Source organism: Schistocerca gregaria, chromosome 1 (genome assembly GCF_023897955.1).
Source record: "Schistocerca gregaria isolate iqSchGreg1 chromosome 1, iqSchGreg1.2, whole genome shotgun sequence".
NCBI classification, from domain to species: Eukaryota; Metazoa; Arthropoda; class Insecta; order Orthoptera; family Acrididae; genus Schistocerca; species Schistocerca gregaria.
In genome coordinates this window covers 11,124,120-11,147,245 of record NC_064920.1, presented here as the reverse complement: position 1 = coordinate 11,147,245, position 23,126 = coordinate 11,124,120, and the positions used below count along the sequence as shown (strand labels likewise).

The following is a 23,126-nucleotide window of genomic DNA, read 5'->3' as shown; positions in this document are numbered from 1 at the left end:
ACGATATTTCTCTCATTTGCCGTCGCGCAGAGAAGGCATTGACTGTGTCCTGCCGCTAGCATACTTCACACACAACCATAATCTCTTTGCATTTTCTGCCAGATTTCGGGACAAAGTTTCGTTGTGGAAACTATTATAAGCATTTCGCATTGGAGTCCGCGCTAAATTTCCAGCTCTGTAAGACATTGCCAAACTTGTAGATTTTGCGTCTTTTTGAATTTGGTATGTTTTATTCTTTTTTCTGCAACAGTGCTGTAACGCGTTTTTTGTACGAAGCAGGATCACCTCCGTCGTTTGTTAATTTATTTGTGTAAATCTCTCAATCACTGCGGATATTATTTCTTCGGATTCAAGCCACATTTCGTCTACACTTACATTATTAATTTGAAAGGAGTGTGTCTCAGGAACGTGTCAAGTGAATTTTGTCTCCTTTTCTCGAATAGGTATGTTTTTCGTTTATTTTTGCAGGATTTTGAGGTTACAATATTAAGTCTCGCCACGACAACGTTGCGTTCAGTAACCGCTGTGTCCGTTTGATGTTCGTTATTAGCTCAGGTTATTTGTTGCTAAGAGGTGAGGTGTGTTTTCACAACCGTTTAGTATTCGCATGGACACATGAAGTAACTGCTCGCAATAATTTTCAGAGAATGCATTTAGCACAATTTCGGATTTAAACATGTATTTTCGCCAAGATATCGAGGATTCAGAAGGATGTAGGTTGCAGTAGGTAGTGGGAGGTGAAGAAGCTTGCACAGAATAGAGTAGCATGGAGAGGTGCATCAAACCAGGCTCAGGACTGAAGACAACAACAACAACAACAACAACAACAACAACAACGAGGATAAATTAGAGTTACCACCAACTATAATTGTATGAGGCGGGTACGTCTTTAAAATTAAACTCAAGTTTTCTTTGGACCTCTGAGCAATTTTATCATCTGAATTGTGAGGTTGGTAAAAGGATCCACTTTACATTTCATTCGGGTTGCCAAGAACGAACTCTGCCAATACTGTCGCACAGGAACTATAACTAATTCAAATTCGCGACTTTTAAGTGCAACAAACACGCCCCCGCCAAGTGTGTTTAGGCTGTCGTTGCAGTTGCCGCACTCCGCATCGAGCCGCTTTCAAGCTGAAAGCGAGACAACTTTCAAAACATGTTGCACGGAGTGCGGCGCGGAGTTGTGAGTCGTGGCGGTAGTCCCGAACATGCGGCCAGGGGACGGAACTCGCTCGGCGGGAAGAACGCTGCCGGCGGGCCGACGCTCGTTGTGGCCGCCAGAAGAGAACGACACGCGTGCCTCGACAAGCGCGACTCAAACTTGAGACCTCTGGGCCGTGTGTGCCGTTTCGTGTGATGTCACTGCTGTGATTACAAAATCGAGTGAAATTTACGACGATTTCGGCAGTAGGGCGTCGCGTGCCCTCCAGCCCAGGTGCACACCCCGGTCGCTGGGGAACGGCGTGACGGGCCCGCCGCGTCCTTGGCCGGGCAGGCTGTCCCACGACTGCCGCGACACCCCGGACGCAGCTCACGGCCGACCTGGTCCCACACGTGCTCTGTAGGGGGCGCTGCTCTCGGACTGTGTTCCCTTCCCTCGGCCATCGGCCCACAGTTACCCCCACACACTGTCACGCCGTAAGGAACACAGCTGTGCTTCTGCAAAACACTCCCTAGTCGCCGACGATGTCCTTCCGGGATAGCGCAGAACAACTATTCATTAGCGAGCATTATGTGACGCCATCTGTGAACAGCCCGTCCGCAGCTCGTGGTCGAGCGGTAGCGTTCTCGCTTCCCGCGCCCGGCTTCCCGGGTTCGATTCCCGGCGGGCTGAGGAAATTCTCTCCCTCGTGATGACTGGGTGTTGTGTGCTGTCCTTAGGTCGGATAAGTTTCAGTAGTTCTAAGTTCTAGGGGACTTATGAGCTGAGAAGTTAACTCCCATGGTGCTCGGAGCCATTTGAACCATTTTTCTGTGAGGAGCCCACGTCCCGGTCGCGGCACTGCTCGCGCTGCGGCTGCTGCCCACCCCGAGCCGGCGGCGCGCAGACCGTCACTCCTCGTCGCACGGCAGGCGCAGATGTGGCCGCTGCGCAGTGCAGACGCTCGGCCGGAGCTTTGGCGACGACCGCGCCTGCCCCCACGTTCCCGTGCACTCCCACACTCGGCCTCTCTCACTTCCGAACGCTCTTCAAATCCCGATACTGCACAGACCCGGATCGGCCGGCGAAATGGAGAAACACGACGAAGCGCCCATCCAACTCTCTCGACTGCTAATGAAGCCGTCTCACGGGCGTACGTAGCACCTTCGTGTCCGTCACAGTGATCTGATGCTGTCCGGGCGCCAAATCCACCATACCGCGCCGGGGAACCACACTTGAGACGGACGACACTAACGCACTCTGCTGGCCGTTCTGTCACAGAGAATTAAAATATCGACAATTTACACACTCCGCAACGGTGCGCAGTTGTACTAAGTTACGTCCCACATATGAATGTGTATTCTACGTGCTTCATTTGTTTTGTCGCGCACTGTATTTTATGAGTCAACACGATGCACAGTCTTGCAGGTACCGCCAAAACTACTATTATTCGAGACTATGCATTCTCGATGAATTTGAGATCGTGTGAATGTGGGAAAAAACGACGAATGTTGCTAACGAATAACTCGAGCAGCGAGACAAAGATTGCGAGCCGGCCAATCGAATGCGGTGTAGGAGAACATCGACGAGTGGCCTCCACACGACAACCGCCGCCGAAGCCGCGCGCAGCGGCCGCTCGCACACTGCGCCACAAGCACCCAGCAGAGTCGCCCTGAGGCAGGCACGAACCGCTCGTGGCCGTACATTCTGGCCGTTCACTAATTGTGTAATACAGATAAATACACTATTGGCCATTAAAATTGCTACACCGCGAAGATGACATGCTACAGACGAGAAATTTTACCGACAGGACGAAGGTGCTGTGATGTCCAAATGATTAGCTTTCCACAGCATTCACACAAGGTTGGCGCCTGTGGCGACACCTACAACGTGCTGACATGAGGAAAGTTTCCAACCGATTTCTCATACTCAAACAGCAGTTGACCGCCGTTGCCTCGTGAAACGCTGTTGTGATGCCTCGTGTAAGGAGGAGAAATGCGTACCGTCAAGTTTCCGACTTTGATAAAGGTCGGATTGTAGCCTATCGCGACTGCGATTTACCCTATCGCGACATTGCTCCTCGCGTTCTTCGAGATCCAATGACTGTTGGCAGAATATGGAATCTGTGGGTTCAGGAGGGTAATACGGAATGCCGTGCTGGACCCCAACGGCCTCGTATCACTAGCAGTCGAGATGACAGACATCTTATCCACACGCTGTAACGGATCGTGCAGCCACGTCTCGATCCCTGAGTCAACAGATGGTGACGTTTGCAAGACAACAGCCATTTGCACGAACAGTTCGACGACGTCTGCTGCAGCATGGACCATCAGCTCGGAGACTGTGGCTGCGGTTACCCTTGACGCTGTATCACATACAGAAGCGCCTGCGATGGTGTACTCGACGACGAACCTGGGTGCACGAATGGCAAAAGGTAATCTTTTCCGATGAATGTAGATTCTGTTTGCAGCATCATCATTGTCGCATCCGTCTTTGGCGACATCGCGGTGAACGCACATTAGAAGCATGTATTCGTCATCGCCATACTGGCGTATCACCTGCTGTGATGGTATGAGCTGCCATTGGTTACACACCTCTGTTCACATTGACGGCACTTTGAACAGCGGACGTTACATTTCAGATGTGTTACGACCCGTGGCTCTACCCTTCATTCGATCCCTGTGAAACCCTACATTTCAGCAGGATAATGCACGACCGCATTTTGCAAGCCCTCTACGGGCCTTTCTGGATACAGAAAACGTTCGACTGCTGCCCTGGCCAGCACATTCTACAGGTCTCTCACCAAATGAAAGCGTCTGCTTAATTGTGGCCGAGCAACTGGCTCGTCTCAATAAGCCAGTCGCTACTCTTGATGAACTGTGGTATCGTGTTGAAGCTGCATGGGCAGCTGTACCTGTACACGCCATCCAAGCTCTGACTCATTTGTTCACTGAATACCCGTTCATCATCTGCATTTCTTCTTGGTGTAGCAATTTTATTGGCCAGTAGTGTGTCAGTGTGAAATCAATAGCATCTGCTTTATGGCACTTATGCTTCCCAACATATTTAGACAACTACGGCCACTCACAATAATAATAATAATAATAATAACACACATAACGTGTCTCAAAATACGAATAATTTTTTGTACAATTCTTTTTCTTTCTACATAATTAACTACAACTTACGGCAAAAAAGAAATAATGTTTAGGCTTTCGCTACTCACCGTTTCGCATTATTGTGTAACTTGGAATTTTCGTGCTTTTTTATTTTGTCAGACAAATGTACAAGATCCCCAATACATGTATTAGTTAACGAACTAACTTCCGGGTTGAAAATCAGACATCCTCACGTTGCAGCCACACAACAGCTCACACTTGTTATACACTTCTTTGTTAAATGGTGCTTGTTGTCACGCTTATTTGATTTAGTCACTTTCTCAGACAACGGATCTGATCTGGGGGACCCTACTTTCTTTGTGACTAACTTTTCCTGGGTATTTTGTTTTCTGACAGCGCTTAATACAGCTTCAGCACAGTTCATGTTGACACTCACAGCAAAGCCGATTCCTGCACAGTAAAAAACCAACTCCAAACACAAACTGCCGTTTTCAGAAATTATTAAATTGAAGCACACAAGGTCACTCGAGTAGAATACAAATGAGACGCTGAGAGCCAAAACGACCAAAACCACGCCGTCTTCGACCCCCCCCCCCCCTTCCCTTCATATTTAAGTGATTATCAGATAAACCAGTGAGACCGCCTTCGGCGAATGTTCAGATATAAGTGAAATGTGAGCCTACAGTACAGATAAACCTGACTCACCATAAGATCAACACTGTCAGAAGCACGAATAAAATGCTACAGTCTCACAATCGACGACGATGTGCCTTATTGTTCTCAGCGCCTCAGACGGTTTAGTGTGTGACAAAATCCAAAACTTGATACACTATATCTCATTCAAAATCCCACAAAAATAGGTTTTACTATCAGTATAACATATACTGACAACCGATCTAATTTTACTATATTGTCGTATCTGTGGAGTGAGCTACTGTCTAGCGGAATTTATTCCAAGCGAACGTGGATAAAACTCTGCTGCTGTGTTCTACGATCTGGTGGCATTCACGTAAACTTGTAGTTGAGTGGTAAGGGTTAGCAGTGCACGCCTGCACTCCGCCAACCGCGAATCCTGCACACTGTTTATCAAATCCGTATATATTTGGCCCGAAGGCAATTACGTCACGCCACTTGTGCGTGCGCAAAAGCTCCTTAAAATGTGCACAGGTGACGCTGAGCCCACGATCCTGATGCCGAGTTTCACCGAGTCTAGAGGAGCAACGTTAGACAGCGCAGTAGCTTTTATGCCGTGTATTTCCGATTAGGGCGTCTGCATCGCATTTAACAGTGTTCAAAGAAAAATATCCAACAAATTGGCAAGGTGTCAAAGTTTTGGGTGTTCATGCGCTCTTCTGCTCCTACACAACAGCCGCCACTGCCCCGAGGTAACACTTATTAACATTAAAAGCTGATTTCTCCCTTCTCGTCTGGGCCTTCAGAGAATCACGTGCCGATTTCAACACTTCATATTCTATTCTTTACTGTTTCTGTCCCTGCAGTACTACTTCGTTGTTTCACTGTGTTGATTTTGCCTCTCCTCACTCCATTTTGACTCTGTTTTCCCCACTTTGCATTTGAAACTGTCTGTTATAAACGACATATTACTTTTTAATTTTTAAATCTGTATGTATGAAGGAAAACTTTATATTAATAACTAAAAGACAACGCATTTATATTGTTTGACAGGTTTTTAAAACGGAAACTTGCTATCAGAGCGGCAACGGTCCAAATCACACACTTATTTCTAGAAATTATTTCTTAAATACTGGAACTGGGATACTTAATGTATTTCATTTGTTAGCGGTCGCAAGTGCTTTCCAACGGACCTGTCACCGCCACTACTAAACTTCCAGAGTAGGGCTTAACTAAACTGCACACCAAACTGGCGTCGCATATGGAGTTAGAAACTTGACGTCTACGTTTAGAGAGCTGAGAACGTGGAGCTGGGGACTACATAAAACAGCTCCCCCAACGTCAGGCTATGTAGCTGCCCTTAACAGTTGTTGGTGGACACAACTCCATTTAGCCTGTAACTAGGTAAGCTGAGGAAAACTGGAAAGCAACTACACAATATCTCATCGCTGCATACAGCTATGTACTTTCCAACTGTCGTGAGCTTTCCATATCGGAAAAATATTTTTCCCGTCCATTAACGGTCACTAACTATCGACTCCCGAAATTTAATAAACTTGTAACAGCACCTCCACCCAGGAGGGCAAATGCCTTCCTCCCTACACCCTGATGTTTTCTCGGCACTTTGTAGTTTTTTTTTTCTTTTCTTAACGTGCTCTATCTCCATTCTCCAACACTCCAAATATCAGTCATCTACCACGAAGTATGACATGTATAGTACACTTTTTTCTTTTTTTATTGAGAAATAAGTGAAACGGTTCAGCAAATGGAGAAGAGGTTACCATGAATTTGCAGCTTCCAGAGAAGAGATGGTCGCTTAATTGCAACAAAACACATTACACAGAGATCCGTCTCGGAATTTTGAAGAATCTGGTATGTTGCTTTCACAGGAAGATCAGTTAGGACCAAAAAAAAAGCCTCTGTGGGACAACGACGACGTTTTGCAGGAAATGAATGTTGTCGTCTTCCACTGAACAATGATGTCCACTCTTACTCAAAATGAAATGTGAAATACTGTTTATTTATTTCAACTCTATTATCTCCGACGGCGTCATATTTAATTCTCAAATAACTTTCACAGTCCGCAAAAGGGCAATCAACACGCTGTTACGAATTATGTGATGTGTTGCTCTACGACCAGGTAGCTTTGAATCTCACGATGCACAAGAGGCGGCCCGGAGCGTCCAGATGAAGGGAAAATGGTGCAAATGGCTCTGAGCAGTATGGGACTCAACATCTGAGGTCATCAGTCGAACTCAGGGCTACTTGAAGCTAACTAACCTAAGGACATCACACACATCCATGACCCAGGCAGGATTCGAACCTGCGACCGTGGCAGTCGCGCGTTTCGGGACTGAAGCGCGTAGAACCGCTCGGCCACAGCGGCCGGCAGGTTAAGCGAATGAGGCAGCGGGAGCTGCTGCTGTATCATTCACCCCCAGCAGTCATCCCCATTGCGCAGGGGTGCCATGTCAGGGGGGGGGGCACCAAATAAGAGCGCGTTCTGCTGCTGAGAATGACAGATCGGAATGCTTCAAAGAGTTTCTCGGGGCCACCAGGAGGTGATTGGCCGCCAACGCCGGCTTGCCATACTAGTCCTATGGCCCTGGGGTGGGGGTGGGGGTGGGTGTGGAGCAGCTGTCTTACAGAACTGGACATCTCTGCAGCCTGGAGTCGTTACTGTCAACAAAGTTGCTTCTCCAGCACTGAAAGACTACAAGAATGCAAAGCACATTTCCGTACATCGGCTTCGGTTGTTTTCCACTTCTCCACAGGAACAAGGCAGTTTGGCAGGCAACGAGCCACCGCAGCAGTCGGCGGTCGCGCCTCAGCCCAGCGCTGCTCCGACTGGCCGACTGCGCGCTGCGATGCAGTAATCTGTGACCGTGGGACGCGTGGTCAGCACGTCTCCCGTCGCTCCAGTAGATCTATCTCTCTACTATTCCACTCCCGAACAGCGAGCGGGAAAAACGAACACCTAAACCTTTCTGTTCGAGCTCTGATTTCTCTTATTTTATTTTGATGATCATTCCTACATATGTAGGTTGGGCTCAACAAAATATTTTCGCATTCGGAAGAGAAAGTTGGTGACTGAAATTTCGTAAAAAGGTCTCGCCGCGACGAAAAACGTCTATGCTGTAATGACTTCCATCCCAACTCGTGTATCATATCTGCCACACTCTCTCCCCTATAACGTGATAATACAAAACGAGCTGCCCTTTTTTGCACCCTTTCGATGTCCTCCGTCAATCCCACCTGGTAAGGATCCCACACCGCGCAGCAATATTCTAACAGAGGACGAACGAGTGTAGTGTAAGCTGTCTCTTTAGTGGATTTGTTGCATCTTCTAAGTGTCCTGCCAATGAAACGCAACCTTTGGCTCGCCTTCCCGACAATATTATCTATGTGGTCCTTCCAACTGAAGTTGTTCGTAATTTTAACACCCAGGTACTTAGTTGAATTGACAGCCTTGAGAATTGTACTATTTATCGAGTAATCGAATTCCAACGGATTTCTTTTGGAACTCATGTGGATCATCTCACACTTTTCGTTATTTAGCGTCAACTGCCACCTGACACACCATACAGCAATCTTTTCTAAATCGCTTTGCAACTGATACTGGTCTTCGGATGACCTTACTAGACGGTAAATTACAGCATCATCTGCGAACAGTCTAAGAGAACTGCTCAGATTGTCACCCAGGTCATTTATATAGATCAGGAACAGTAGAGGTCCCAGGACGCTTCCCTGGGGAACACCTGATATCACTTCAGTTTTACTCGATGATTTGCCGTCTATTACTACGAACTGCGACCTTGCTGACAGGAAATCACGAATCCAGTCGCACAACTGAGACAATACCCCATAGCTCCGCAGCTTGATTAGAAGTCGCTTGTGAGGAACGGTGTCAAAAGCTTTCCGGAAATCTAGAAATACGGAATCAACTTGAGATCCCCTGTCGATAGCGGCCATTACTTCGTGCGAATAAAGAGCTAGCTGCGTTGCACAAGAGCGATGTTTTCTGAAGCCATGCTGATTACGTGTCAATAGATCGTTCCCTTCGAGGTGATTCATAATGTTTGAATACAATATATGCTCCAAAACCCTACTGCAAACCGACGTCAATGATATAGGTCTGTAGTTAAATGGATTACTCCTACTACCCTTCTTGAACACTGGTGCGACCTGCGCAATTTTCCAATCTGTAGGTACAGATCTATCGCTGAGCGAGCGGTTGTATATGAGTGCTAAGTAGGGGGCTATAGTATCAGCGTAATCTGAAAGGAACCTAATCGGTATACAATCTGGACCTGAAGACTTGCCCGTATCAAGCGATTTGAGTTGCTTCGCAACCCCTAAGGTATCTACTTCTAAGAGACTCATGCTAGCAGATGTTCGTGTTTCAAATTCTGGAATATTCCATTCGTCCTCCCTGGTGAAGGAATTTCGGAAAACTGCGTTCAATAACTCCGCTTTAGCGGCACAGTCGTCGATAACAGTACCATCGGCACTGCACAGCGAAGGTATTGACTGCGTCTTGCCGCTTGTGTACTTTACATACGACCAGAATTTCTTCGGATTTTCTACCAAATTTCGAGACAATGTTTCGTTGTGGAACCTATTAAAGGCATCTCGCATCGAAGTACGTGCCAAATTTCGCGCGTCTGTAAATTTTAGCCCATCTTCGGGATTTCGCGTTCTTCTGAACTTCGCATGCTTTTTCCGTTGCCTCTGCAACAGCGTTCGGACCTTTTTTGTGTACCACGGGGGATCCGTTCCATCTCTTACCAATTTATGAGGTATGAATATCTCAATTGCTTATCTTTGAATTTGGGCCACATCGAGTCTACATTCGCATAGTCAGTTCGGAAGGAATGGAAATTGTCTTTTAGGAAGGCTTCTAGTGGCACTTTATCCGCTTTTTTAAATAAAATTATTTTGCGTTTGTTTCTGATGGATTTGGAAGAAATGGTATTGAGCCTAGCTACAATGACCTTGTGATCACTAATCCCTGTATCAGTCATGATGCTCTCTGTCAGCTCTGGATTGTTTGTGGCTAAGAGGTCAAGTGTGTTTTCGCAACCATTTACAATTCGCGTGGGTTCGTGGACTAACTGCTCGAAATAATTTTCGGAGAAAGCATTTAGGACAATCTCGGAAGACGTTCTCTGCCTACCACCGGTTTTAAACAAGTATTTTTGCCAACATACCGAGGGTAGGTTGAAGTCCCCACCAACTATAACCGTATGAGTGGGGTATTTATTTGTTACGAGACTCAAACTTTCTCTGAACTGTTCCGCAACTGTATCATCGGAGTCTGGGGGTCGGTAGAAGGAGCCAATTATTAACTTAATTCGGCTGTTAAGTATAACCTCCACCCACACCAATTCGCACGGTGTATCTACTTCGACTTCACTACAAGATAAACCACTACTGACAGACACAAACACTCCACCACCCACCAATTCTGCCTAATCTATCTTTCCTGAACACCGTCTGAGACTTCGTAAAAATTTCTGCAGAACTTATTTCAGGCTTTAGCCAGCTTTCTGTACCTATAACGATATCAGCTTCTGTGCTTTCTATTAGCGCTTGAAGCTCAGGGACTTTTCCAGCGCAACTACAACAATTTACAACTATAATTCCGACTGTTCCTTGATCCAAGCACGTCCTGTAATTGCCAAGCACCCTTTGACATTGCAGCCCATCCCGCACTTTCCCGAGGCCTTCTAACCTAAAAAACCGCCCAGTCCACGCCACACAGCCTCCGCTACCCGTGTAGCCGCCAGCTGAGTGTAGTGAACTCCTGACCTATTCAGCGGAACCCGAAACCCCACCACCCTATGGCGCAAGTCAAGGAATCTGCAGCCAATACGGTCGCAAAACCGTCTGAGCCTCTGATTCAGACCCTCCACCCGGCTCTGCACCAAAGGTCCGCAGTCGGTTCTGTCAACGATGCTGCAGATAGTGAGCTCTGCCTTCATCTCGTAAGCAAGACCGGCAGCCTTCACCAAATCAGATAGCCGCTGGAATCCAGAGAGAATTTCCTCAGATCCAAAGCGACACACGTCATTAGTGCCGACATGTGCCACCACCTGCAGCTGGCTGCACCCTGTGCTCTTCATGGCATCCGGAAGGACCCTTTCCACATCAGGAATGACTCCTCCCGGAATGCACACGGAGTGCACACTGGATTTCTTCCCCTCCTTAGCCGCCGTATCCCTAAGGGGCCCCATTACGCGCCTAACATTGGAGCTCCCAACTACCAATAAGCCCACCCTCTGCGATTGCCCGGACCTTGAAGGCTGAGAATGATCCTCTGAAACAGGACAGGCAGCTACATCTGGCTCAGCCAGAGACAGTGCCTGAAACCGGTTTGTCAGACGCACCGGGGAGGCTTTCTGATCAGCCTCCGGGGACGCCTTTCGCTGCCTGCCACGCCTTGGAACGACCTCCCAATCAACCACAGACGAGGGCTCAGCCCCACTGCGGGCAGCAACCGGGGCAACCACAGCGGCAGACCGATCTGGGGACAGACGGGACGAGGTTGACATCCCCGTGATACCCAAGTCCGGCTCCCCACATTGGCAACAGCCTGAAGCTGCGCGACCGAAGTCAGCGCCGATTGCAGCTGTGAGCGAAGGGATGCCAAGTCAGCCCTCATCCGAACACAGCAATCGCAGTCCCTGTCCATTCTGATCGATGTTGAACAACAGTTACTGAAACACGAGTCCGTGCCTAGATAACGCAAGCGAAACACGCAAAGAATGTATCAACTAACCTGTACAAATGCCTAACGACTGCGCTACAATCTGCTGAATTTACGATTACAGTAACTAAAACTATAATTGCACCTCCTATACGAAACTCACACGCAATTTAAATAAGAATCTACGAAGTAAACACTAAAGCGCGATGCTACAACTGTCAAATACTATAATACGCCCGAAATATATGAATTAAACAATGCAAGTACCCAAAAACACGCAAAGAAATTAATTCAACTACCTAACAAATAAGTAAGCTAGGGTTATGCGACTTGCTGCTGCAGCTGCTTATCCAACGGCGGCAGGGAGCACACCTTTATTGAGGTAAAGCATCATCAGCGGTCTGTAATTAAACATATTTACAATTTGATTAGTTTTTAAGATCGGCATACAGTTCTATCGGATTTCACTTACGGTAATTCTTGCTTGGTTTCGCTCCTACATTAGAAAATGCCGTCGGCTAGCACCTCTTTCATGTCTTTATTACACAGTGATGCTTGTAGCCTAATTTTCCGTTCTGCACAACTATACAATTCTTACGTTTTACGCAGCATACTTTTTCCTACCTCCCCCCATGAACCATGGACCTTGCCGTTGGTGGGGAGGCTAGCGTGCCTCAGCGATACAGATGGCCGTACCGTAGGTGCAACCACAACGGAGGGGTATCTGTTGAGAGGCCAGACAAACGTGTAGTTCCTGAAGAGGGGTAGCAGCCTTTTCTGTAGTTGCAGGGCAACAGTCTGGTTGATTGACTGATCTGGCCTTGCGACAATAACCAAAACGGCCTTGCTGTGCTGGTACTGCGAACGGCTGAAAGCAAGGGGAAACTACAGCCGTAATTTTTCCCGAGGACATGCAGCTTTACTGTATGATTAAATGATGATGGCGTCCTCGTGGGAAAATTATTCCGGAGGTAAAATAGTCCCCCATTCGGATCTCCGGGCGGGGACTACTCAGGAGGACGTCGTTATCAGGAGAAATAAAACTGGTCTTCTACGGATCGGAGTGTGGAATGTCAGATCCCTTAATCGGGCAGGTAGGTTAGAAAATTTAAAAAGGGAAATGGATAGGTTAACGTTAGATATAGTGGGAATTAGTGAAGTTCGGTGGCAGGAGGAACAAGACTTTTGGTCAGGTGAATACAGGGTTATAAACACAAAATCAAATAGGGGTAATGCAGGAGTAGGTTTAATAATGAATAAAAAAATAGGAGTGCGGGTAAGCTACTACAAACAGCATAGTAAACGCATTATTGTCGCCAAGATAGACACAAAGCCCACGTCTACTACAGTAGTACAAGTTTATATGCCAACTAGCTCTGCAGATGACGAAGAAATTGAAGAAATGTATGATGAGATAAAAGAAATTATTCAGGTAGTGAAGGGAGACGAAAATTTAATAGTCATGGGTGACTGGAATTCGTCAGTGGGAAAAGGGAGAGAAGGAAACATAGTAGGTGATTATGGATTGGGGCTAAGAAATGAAAGAGGAAACCGTCTGGTAGAATTTTGCACAGAACACAACTTAATCATAGCTAACACTTGGTTCAAGAATCATAAAAGAAGGTTGTATACATGGAAGAATCCTGGAGATACTAAAAGGTATCAGATAGTTTATATAATGGTAAGAAAGAGATTTAGGAACCAGGTTTTAAATTGTAAGACATTTCCAGGGGCAGATGTGGACTCTGACCACAATCTATTGGTTATGACCTGTAGATTAAAACTGAAGCAACTGCAAAAACGTGGGAATTTAAGGACATGGGATCTGGATAAGTTGAAAGAACCTGAGGTTATACAGAGTTTCAAGGAGAGCATAAGGGAACAATTGACAGGAATGGCGGAAAAAATACGGTAGAAGAAGAATGGGTAGCTTTGAGGGATGAAGTAGTGAAGGCAGCAGAGGATCAAGTAGGTAAAAAGACTAGGGGTAATAGAAATCCTTGGGTAACAGAAGAAATATTGAATTTAATCTATGAAAGGAGAAAATATAAAAATGCAGTAAATGAAGCAGGCAAAAAGGAATACAAACTTCTCAAAAATGAGATCGACAGGAAGTGCAAAATGGCTAAGCAGGGATGGCTAGCGGACAAATGTAAGGATGTAGAAGCTTATCTCACTAGGGGTAAGATAGATACTGCCCACAGGAAAATTAAAGAGACCTTTGGAGAGAAGAGATCCACGTGTATGAATATCAAGAGCTTAGATGGCAACCCGGTTCTAAGCAAAGAAGGGAAGGCAGAAAGGTGGAAGGAGTATATAGAAGTTTTATACAAGGGCGATGTACTTGAGGACAATATTATGGAAATGGAAGAGAATGTAGATGAAGACGAAATGGGAGATAAGATACTGCGTGAAGCGTTTGACAAAGCACTGAAAGACCTGAGTCGAAACAGGGCCCCAGGAGTAGACAACATTCCATTAGAGCTACTGACGGCCTTGGGAGAGCCAGTCCTGACAAAACTCTACCAGCTGGTGAGCAAGATGTGTGAGACAGGCGAAATACCCTCAGACTTCAAGAAGAATATAATAATTCCAATCCCAAAGAAAGCAGGTGCTGACAGATGTGAAAATTACTGAACTATCAGTTTAATAAGTCACAGCTGCAAAATATTAACGCGAATTCTTTACAGACGAATGGAAAAACTGGTAGATGCGGACCTCGGGAAGGATCAGTTTGGATTCCGTAGAAATGTTGGAACACGAGGCAATACTGATCTTACGACTTATCTTAGAAGAAAGATTAAGAAAAGGCAAACCTACGTTTCTAGCATTTGTAGGCTTAGAAAAAGCTTTTGACAATGTTGACTGAAATACTCTCTTTCAAATTCTGAAGGTGGCAGGGGTAAAGTACAGGGAGCGAAAGGTTATTTACAATTTGTACAGCAATCAGATGGCAGTCCTAAGAGTCGAGGGGTATGAAAGGGAAGAAGTGGTTGGGAAAGGAGTGAGACAGGGTTGTAGCCTCTCCTCGATGTTATTCAATCTGTATATTGAGCAAGCAGTAAAGGAAACAAAAGAAAAATTCGGGGTAGGTATTAAAATCCATGGAGAAGAAATAAAAAATTTGGAGGTTTGCCGATAACATTGTAATTTTGTCAGAGACAGGAAAGGACTTGGAAGAGCAGTTGAACGGAATGGACAGTGTCTTGAAAACAGGATATAAGATGAACATCAACAAAAGCAAAACGAGGATAATGGAATGTAGTCAAATTAAATTGGGTGATGCTGAGGGAATTAGATTAGGAAATGAGACACTTAAAGTAGTAAAGGAGTTTTGCTATTTAGGAAGTAAAATAACTGATGATGGTCGAAGTAGAGAGGATATAAAATGTAGACTGGCAATGGCAAGGAAAGCGTTTCTGAAGAAGAGAAATTTGTTAACATCGGATATAGATTCACGTATCAGGAAGTCGTTTCTGAAAGTATTTATTTGGAGTGTAGCCACGTATGGAAGTGAACCATGGACGATAAGTAGTTTGGACAAGAAGAGAATAGAAGCTTTCGAAATGTGGCGCTAGAGAAGAATGCTGGAGATTAGATGGCTAGATCACGTAACTAATGAGGAAGTATTGAATAGGATTGGGGAGAAGATAACTTTGTGGACCAACTTGACCAGAAGAAGGGATCGGTTGGTAGGACATGTTCTGAGGCATCAAGGGATCACCAAGTTCGTATTGGAGGGCAGCGTGGAGGGTAAAAATCGTAGATGGAGACCAAGAGATGAATACCCTAAGCAGATTCAGAAGGATGTAGGTTGCAGTAGGTACTGGGAGATGAAGAAGCTTGTACAGGATAGAGTAGCATGGAGAGCTGCGTCAAACCAGTCTCAGGACTGAAGACATCAACAACAACACTTTTTCCTACACCACTGTCTATTGTCAATTTTTATAGTTCTAAGTGTCCCTGGCACAGGAACACTGCTCTCCTTTGATGTAGAAACTAAGTGCTGTTGTATCCCTGTTAATGAAGCCGTAAAACTAACAAATATATAGATGGTATCTGTTCTTTCCGACAAGTCCGACCGAGACTCGAACCCGGGATCTGCTGCATACATGGTGGCATGGCAGACGCTGTGTCCATCTGAGGACCCACCGAGGACACAGAGGATAGTGCGGCTGCAGGGACTTATCTCTGGCACGCCTGCCCTGAGACCCACATTCGCAGCTTATTGTCCCGCACTATATTCATAGTGCCCCTGCCCATTATACTCAGTACTCGCGGCTTTACTGCCGATTCCCGTAAGAGTTCGGGCACTGTCTGTGCATCCGCACGGAAGAAGATGGTCGAATGTCCGAAAGAACAGATACCCTGCGGTCGCACTTTCCACTGTGTCCTCGGTGGTTCAGATGGAGCCGGCACAGTAGCTCAGCGTGTTCGGTCAGACACTTAGCTGCCCTCTTCAATTAAAAAAAAAAAACTGAGTTACTGGATCCAGAACGAACTAATTCGGATGGGAAGTTTGCAGAACAAGGAGTGCTAAGTAACAGAAACGTCGACACCAAAATGCTGACAACTTAACAACGCGCGGTAGAGCCTCGGTTACTATGGAAACGCCGTCACCGGCGCGGCACAGCTGCGTCGCGGTTTGCCCGTGCCGCGCTCTGAACGTGACGTCAGCTCATTTACGGAAAACCAGGCTGTACGAAATGTCGCCGAAGTGCTGGCTCGGCCGCCGCGGCAGCTATGTATGAAATACTTACCTTACCATCCGATTTCGGGGAAACTATTAGGTGAAAAAAGTTGATTCTTCACATCTTGCAGCCTGATACCTTCGCTCGATAAAGCACTGAATTTCTTTTCGTCATTTGTCGTGGTTACTTGCTGTATTACTTTTAAGTGAACCAGTACACGAAATTTTATTGAGTGTGCAGAGATAGAAACACATTGCGTAGACTTCGCGTATTTTAGGTAATACATTATTGCGTATGAAATTTAACTCAAATTTCGATCTGTTGGCTAAAGTTGAGAGCAGAACGATAGCTGTCACCGTCGGCGAGGTGCAACCGATACTTCGCCCTCCTCGCCGTAAACATGTGGTCGTATCAGCCCCAAATTTCGTAAACAGTTCAAGAAATAGATTTTTCATTTTTGGCAAATGATAGCTCAAAAATGGTCACATATTATGTCGCATGGTAAGTTTGCAAAATCTATTTATCTATCGAGACGTCTAAGTAACTATAGTTTTTCACAATGGACCGATGAACTTTTTTAAACGGAATCTAACAACATTTGAAATGAGAATTACAGTGACATGGGACACATTAATATTTACCATATCCTATATAGACCTACAGAAGTTAAACCGACACTAATTTGCTAATATGTCATAAGATGTAATTTGCTAAGTCTCTCTCGTTTTGCAAGTAACAAACGCTTCTTTCTTGCTGCAACGTATGTTAATTGTTCCAGACGCGTTTCGCCTGTTACTCTGAGGTACCTTCAGTGGAGTCTAGAATAATTCAGTTTTCTTTTGATATGCGATATTTGTTGTTAATTAAAAGAGTTCACGTCTTATTTTTGTACATAAATAAGTGACTACTTACAACTAATCGAGTTTTTAGCTGACATCAGCGTTTCTTCTCATCTGGTCACATGCTGGAGGTGGTACTAAAACTTATCTTACGGAACATAAGCACATTTTCGCGTTCGCTCTTTTCCTTCACTTCTGGCTCTTCCTATTTGCTTTGTTTATGTGCATGTTGCCAGACTAACGAATTATATGCTGAAAATTAGCGTCTGTTCATTTCTGTTCTCCTTATATCTGTATGTGTGCGTAACTAGTCAGGGCGAGTTGTAGAATGTTGAGCGTGAATGTAATAGCTGTCAGAGAGTGGCTCAAAGTTTTCGTGTGCAGTTGATTTGACTTTTGGTTTAAACGTTTTGTGGAGAGGTTCATGTAAGAGTAAACTCACTGCTTGCATTATATGCAATAGTGGACTAACAGTCCAAAAGATGATTATTATCACAATAGTATCACCCAAGCTCTTTGTCCTCACTTTTACACGAATCTCTCCACTAAACATTTAAACCAAAAGTCGAATCAATTGAACACGAAAGCTTTCAGCCACTTTCTGACAACTATTACATTCACACTCAACTTTCTACAACTCGCCCTGACTAACTAACACACACAAACACAAAGAGAACAGAAATGAACAGATTTTTCAGCAAATACTCCGTTAGATTGGCGACATGTACATACACAAATCCAAATAAGAAGAGAAATAAATTGAACACACTGTAGTTACGACTTTAAATAAGTTTTTGGTAAAATTTCCGCAGCTATTGACAGAAGAATAACAGTGCTCCACGCCAATCAGCGCAAACACGAAAATTGTGAAGAAAAAAGTTTGTAACTTGAAACTGCGCTTACGTCTCGTAAGTGAAGTTACGGTGCGCCCGGCAGCCTGCACCCAGATGAGAGGAGGCGCAGACGCCAGCCAAAATCTTCGTTAACTGTAAGCAGTCACTTAGTCACATAAATACGAGATGAGCTGTTTTATGATCTACAAATTTCGCAATGATTCCACTGGAAACGTCTTAAAGTAAAAGGAGAAACAAGAGTGGAACAAATTAAATACATCACAGGAAGAAAAGGGCGTTTTGTTATCTACGATACGAATATTTCTGCTGGTGATGGCCATGTAAAAAACTTGTTATCAATTATTTCGTTTTGCCTGAAGACATTTTGTTTATTTTCAGTGTCTGGAATACTTTATAGTTATATGTAATTACACCAGATTGCCATTACACTTTTGTCTATTTTTCAACACAGTCTTCATTTTTTTCGACAGATTTTTGAAGACGGCGCTCCAGCTTTTGTATTCCTAAGTCGAAGAAGTCTCCCACCAACCACTTGAGGAAGCGTGTGACCTTCATCGTCGCTCTTGAAGCGTCTGCCATCAAAGTGTTCCTTTAGCTTGGGGAAGGGTTGATAATCGCTGGGGGCCAAGTCCGGGCTGTACAGGGGGTGGGCATAGCAGTCCACCCAAGTCCCTTCGAAAGCTGCTGTGTTTGACGCGCGACGTGGGGTCGAGCGTTCCCGTGAAGAAGCACTGCTCCCTCCTTCAGTCGCACTCTCCGGCGACTCTGGATGGCTCGCCGGAGTTTGGTCTACGTTTCACAATATCTGTCTGAGTTTATTGTCGTCTCATGTTGCACGAAATCGATGAGGAGTACCGCCTTCCGATCCCAAAAGACAGACGCCATAACCTTTCCTGCCGAATGCGTTTGTTTGAATATATTTGGTGGCGGTGAACCTGAGTGACGCCACTGACGAGACTGTTTTTTTCCTTCGGGGGAGTAATGAAGCACCCACATTTCATCTCCCGTGACGATAGAGTCCAATAACTTCTCCTTGTTGCGTGCCCTCTCACATTGTTGTCGAAACTTGCGAGCACCGTCAGGGCATTGCTCCTCGTGTACGTCAGTCAGTATCCGGGGGACCCAGCGAGCACACACCTTGCGACAACCCAACGTTTCTATTACAGTCCTTTCAATTGTGCTGTGGGAAGCCCCGGGAGTGCACATGTTCACGGACATTGACCCTCCGTTCTGTGAGCAGCTCACTGTTGACCTGCTGGACAATCGCATCCGAAACCGGCGGTCTCCACTCCGTTCTTCATCGTGAACTTCCGTACGACGCTCAGCAAAAGCCCTGCCCCATCTGGGGACGTGGCTGAACGGGCACACACTCTTCAGCGTAAACCTCAGTCAGTTGCCGGTCAGTCTCCACGAGGGGTAACTTCCTTGCGTGGAGGAACCGGATTACTGCTCGGTCCTCGCACTTGCCGGGGGAGCGGCGATCGACACTTTCGTCGCTGACGGGCGTGCTCGAGAGTGGGGGAACCACGACGCACGGGGCTGTCGTCGGATTCAGCCCAGCATCTTCCCTCGAGGCTGCAGCTCACTGGGAACTTTACCTTTGGTATAACCCTCGTATTTCAATAAATTTTCTTTTCCAGACGCTCTTCTTGCTATTGGTGATCTGCATTTTATACCCTCGCTGCCTCTGCCTTCTGAATTACTATTCTCTTTCATGTCATTCACGTCTTACAACTGCAGTTTAGGTTCTGTACAAGTTGTTTATCATCATTTGTCCCTGTGTTTTTCCCTGATATCTGCAGAGGTTCAAAGAGTGTCTTTCAGTTAAGATTGTCAAAACCTTTCTCTAAATATACAAATGCTATAAACACAGGTTTGCCCTTCTTCAGTCAGTCAACTAAGTTAAGTGGCAGGATCAGTATTGCCTTGCATGTTCAAACATTTCACAGGAATCTAACATCGTCCTCGTGTTACTTTATATAGCCCCTCCGCCTCTCCTTTCTACATATTCATTCCACCTCCTAGGCTTCCGTTCTTCGCTTGCATTTGGCTTGCCAAATGAACTTTTGACAGTTTCTTCTCTTTTGAGCAAAGTTTTCTTTCCTCTTTTTCTTATCTGGTTTCGGCATATATATTTCCTAAGTGCAGAATCACAGCTCCAATTTTGGTTTCTGTCAACGTCACTTTTTAGACATCTCTATTCCCTATGGCCTTCTTTATTTGCTGCATTTTTATATTTCCTCTGTTGTCAATTAAATTCAAATCATCGTGTTTTATCCTTTTTGCCATTTACATCCTCTGCTGGCTTCACCACTTGTTCTCTCAATGGTTTCCATTGGTATTGTAGTGGATTCCTTCCTCTGGTTCCGCCACACGTTGCCTAATGGTCCCTTTAAAATTATCGATCTTGACTTATTCAGGCTCTATCTTGTTAATTTGCTACCATTAATGTCTGTTTAGTCGTGAACTGCAGTTCATAACCAACAAATTATCGTCGGTTGCATCTGCACCGGGAAATGACTCACATCTTAAAATCTGGTTTCGAAAACTCTGTTCCAAATATGCATCATTCATTCGCGATTCTTAAACACACTTTTGGCAATAATTTAATTACACTGTGCAAAAATTCTTTGAGTTGGCTTCTCCTTTCATTCCTTCCCCCAACCTGTTTTCCTATTATTTTCGTTTCCTATACCTGCTATCGAATCGGAGTCACTCATCAGATTTTTTTAAAAAAAAATGGTTCAAATGGCTCTGAGCACTATGGGACTCAACTTCTGAGGTCATCAGTCCCCTAGGACTTAGAACTACTTAAACCTAACTAACCTAAGAACATCACACACATCCATGCTGGAGGCAGCATTCGAACCTGCGACCGTAGCGGTCTCGCGGTTCCAGACTGTAGCGCCTAGAACCGCACGGTCACAAGGGCCGGCTCAGATTTTAAATATTTGTCTTTCTTAAATATCTAAATAATCTCTTTTCTCGTACATTGTTTCAATCTGTGCATCATCTCAGGTGTAGGCAGACATGTAAGTTTGCATCACTGTGGTGTGGGTGTTAGGTTTATGTCTATCTCGGTAATGATACTATTAATGGCAATTTAGAAATGGAGCTGATTTTGCTGATACTATTTCATTAGTAGTTTCAATAACTAACGCTCACAGACTGGTTAAAATACTGAGGGTGAACCATCAGACGTTTTCAGTTATGAGTATATGACTACGACGTAACAGGTAATGTACTGTCGTTACAGTAAACTGCGCTTAGGTAATGCAATTTGCAATATTAAATGGTGTTATGAAAGTAACAGTAAGTTTCTCTTCTGGGGCGTAAATGAGACAGTAAACAGTTATGAATAGTAATCGTCAAATGTGTTTATGATGAAGTAAGAAAACACGAGTAACGAAATATGTGAAAGAGCACATGGTAATGAAAATAAAAAAATTGCTACGTCATCATGCAACTCTGTCTTTCTCTCACGCAGGTCCGCGGTATCGTTTATCAAGAGCAGCCGGCGTCTCAGAGGGTCGCCAGCCGGACCACACCCCACCAGCGGCGGCGGTCCGTCGCTGGCGGCTGGCTGCCGGCTGCCGCCGCAGTGCGGAGGGAATCCGCCTCGAGAAGTACTGCGCCGTCACGAAATGTCACTACACATTTGTAAACTATTACTATGTATCGACTCCAGTCTTTTGCTATGTACCGGGTGATCAAAAAGTCAGCATAAATTTGAAAACTGAATAAATCTCGGAATAATGTAGATAGAGAGGTACAAATTAACACTCATCCTTGGAATGACATGGCGTTTCACTAGAACCAAAAAAATACAAACGTTCAAAAAATGTCCGACAGATGGCGCTTCATCTGATCAGAATAGCAATAATTAGCATAACAAAGTAAGACAAGGAAAAGATGATGTTCTTTACAGGAAATGCTCAATATGTCCATCATCATTCCTCAACAATAGCTGTAGTCGAGGAATAATGTTGTGAACAGCACTGTAAACCACGCCCGGAGTTATGGTGAGGCATTGGCGTCGGATGTTGTCTTTCAGCATCCCTGGAGATGTCGGTCGATCACGATACACTGCGACTTCAGGTAACCCGAAAGCCAATAATCGCACGGACTGAGGTCTGGGGATCTGGGAGGCAAAACATGACGAAAGTGGCGGCTGAGCACACGATCATCGCCAAACGACGCGCGCAGGAGATCTATCAGGCGTCTAGCAATATGAGGTGGAGCGCCTGGTTCTATAAAACCCCATGTCATTCCAAGCATGTGTGTGAATTTTTACCACTCTATCTACATTATTCCGTGGTTTATTGAGTTTTCAAATTTATACTGATTTTTTGCTCACCCGGTATATCAACCACATTCTGTTTAATTTTTTTGATCTTTTTACAATGATTTTTACTGTAATTTTTTTCCTCCACTCGACAATTAGCTTCCATTAGCAAGTTATAAACATTTTTATTTTTTATTTATTGATTTAACCGATTTGATTAGGGTCACAAGGCCTTCTCTTACACCGAACCAAGGTTTCCGACGTACAGAATATATTACATAATATTTACCTATGAAAAAATACTTTTAGTATGACATCTAGTATTAAAACGATCTGAGTGTCTGCAGTGGGGATGTGACTAACTATTCTGATTATGAACTAACAAAGTTAGTACTGTTGTTATTTGTACTACTGCAGCTGCAGTCAGTAATAATGATACTAATACTTATAACCTAGTACTATAATAATAATGATGACAATACTTGCGACATTAATAGCAATACTGATATTGTAAAGGAAAAATAGGTCTACAAAATAGATGTTTTCTGACCTAACGAGTTCTGGGAAGAGGAAATTTCTGGAGATTACATCGCCTAAGAATACTGCGAAGTGAGCAAGATCAAGTTGGAAATAGGGATTTACAAGGGCAATGAGTACGTACAGGGACAATGGTAATCTTACTGTTGCTTTAGTAGATATGTCGTTACCTGTCTTCTGAAGCCGACGATGTTATTTAGTTGTGTGACATAATGCGGGACGTTATCCCGGTGTCGGCTTGCTGCTACTGACAGGGGAAGCTCCACGTCCCACGCCCTCAGGTTTAGTGGTCGGATGGCCCCGCGGACAGACGCTGAG

The 23,126-nt window shown here is 45.1% G+C and overlaps 1 protein-coding gene across 9 annotated transcripts in view; it reads right to left on the bottom strand.

The window, feature by feature from the left end:
• LOC126324319 (carboxypeptidase E-like) overlaps window positions 1-23,126 on the bottom strand; it is a 386,831-nt gene that overhangs the window by 272,057 nt on the left and 91,648 nt on the right. For 4 of the 9 annotated variants that reach the window (XM_049995040.1, XM_049995075.1, XM_049994953.1 and 1 more), the window contains exon 2: window positions 22,979-23,121. The exons of the other annotated variants lie outside the window; for them this stretch is intronic. In XM_049995040.1, the coding sequence (XP_049850997.1) occupies window positions 22,979-23,121 (143 nt within the window). The remainder of the gene's footprint in view (window positions 1-22,978; window positions 23,122-23,126) is intronic. 9 annotated transcript variants of the gene reach the window in all.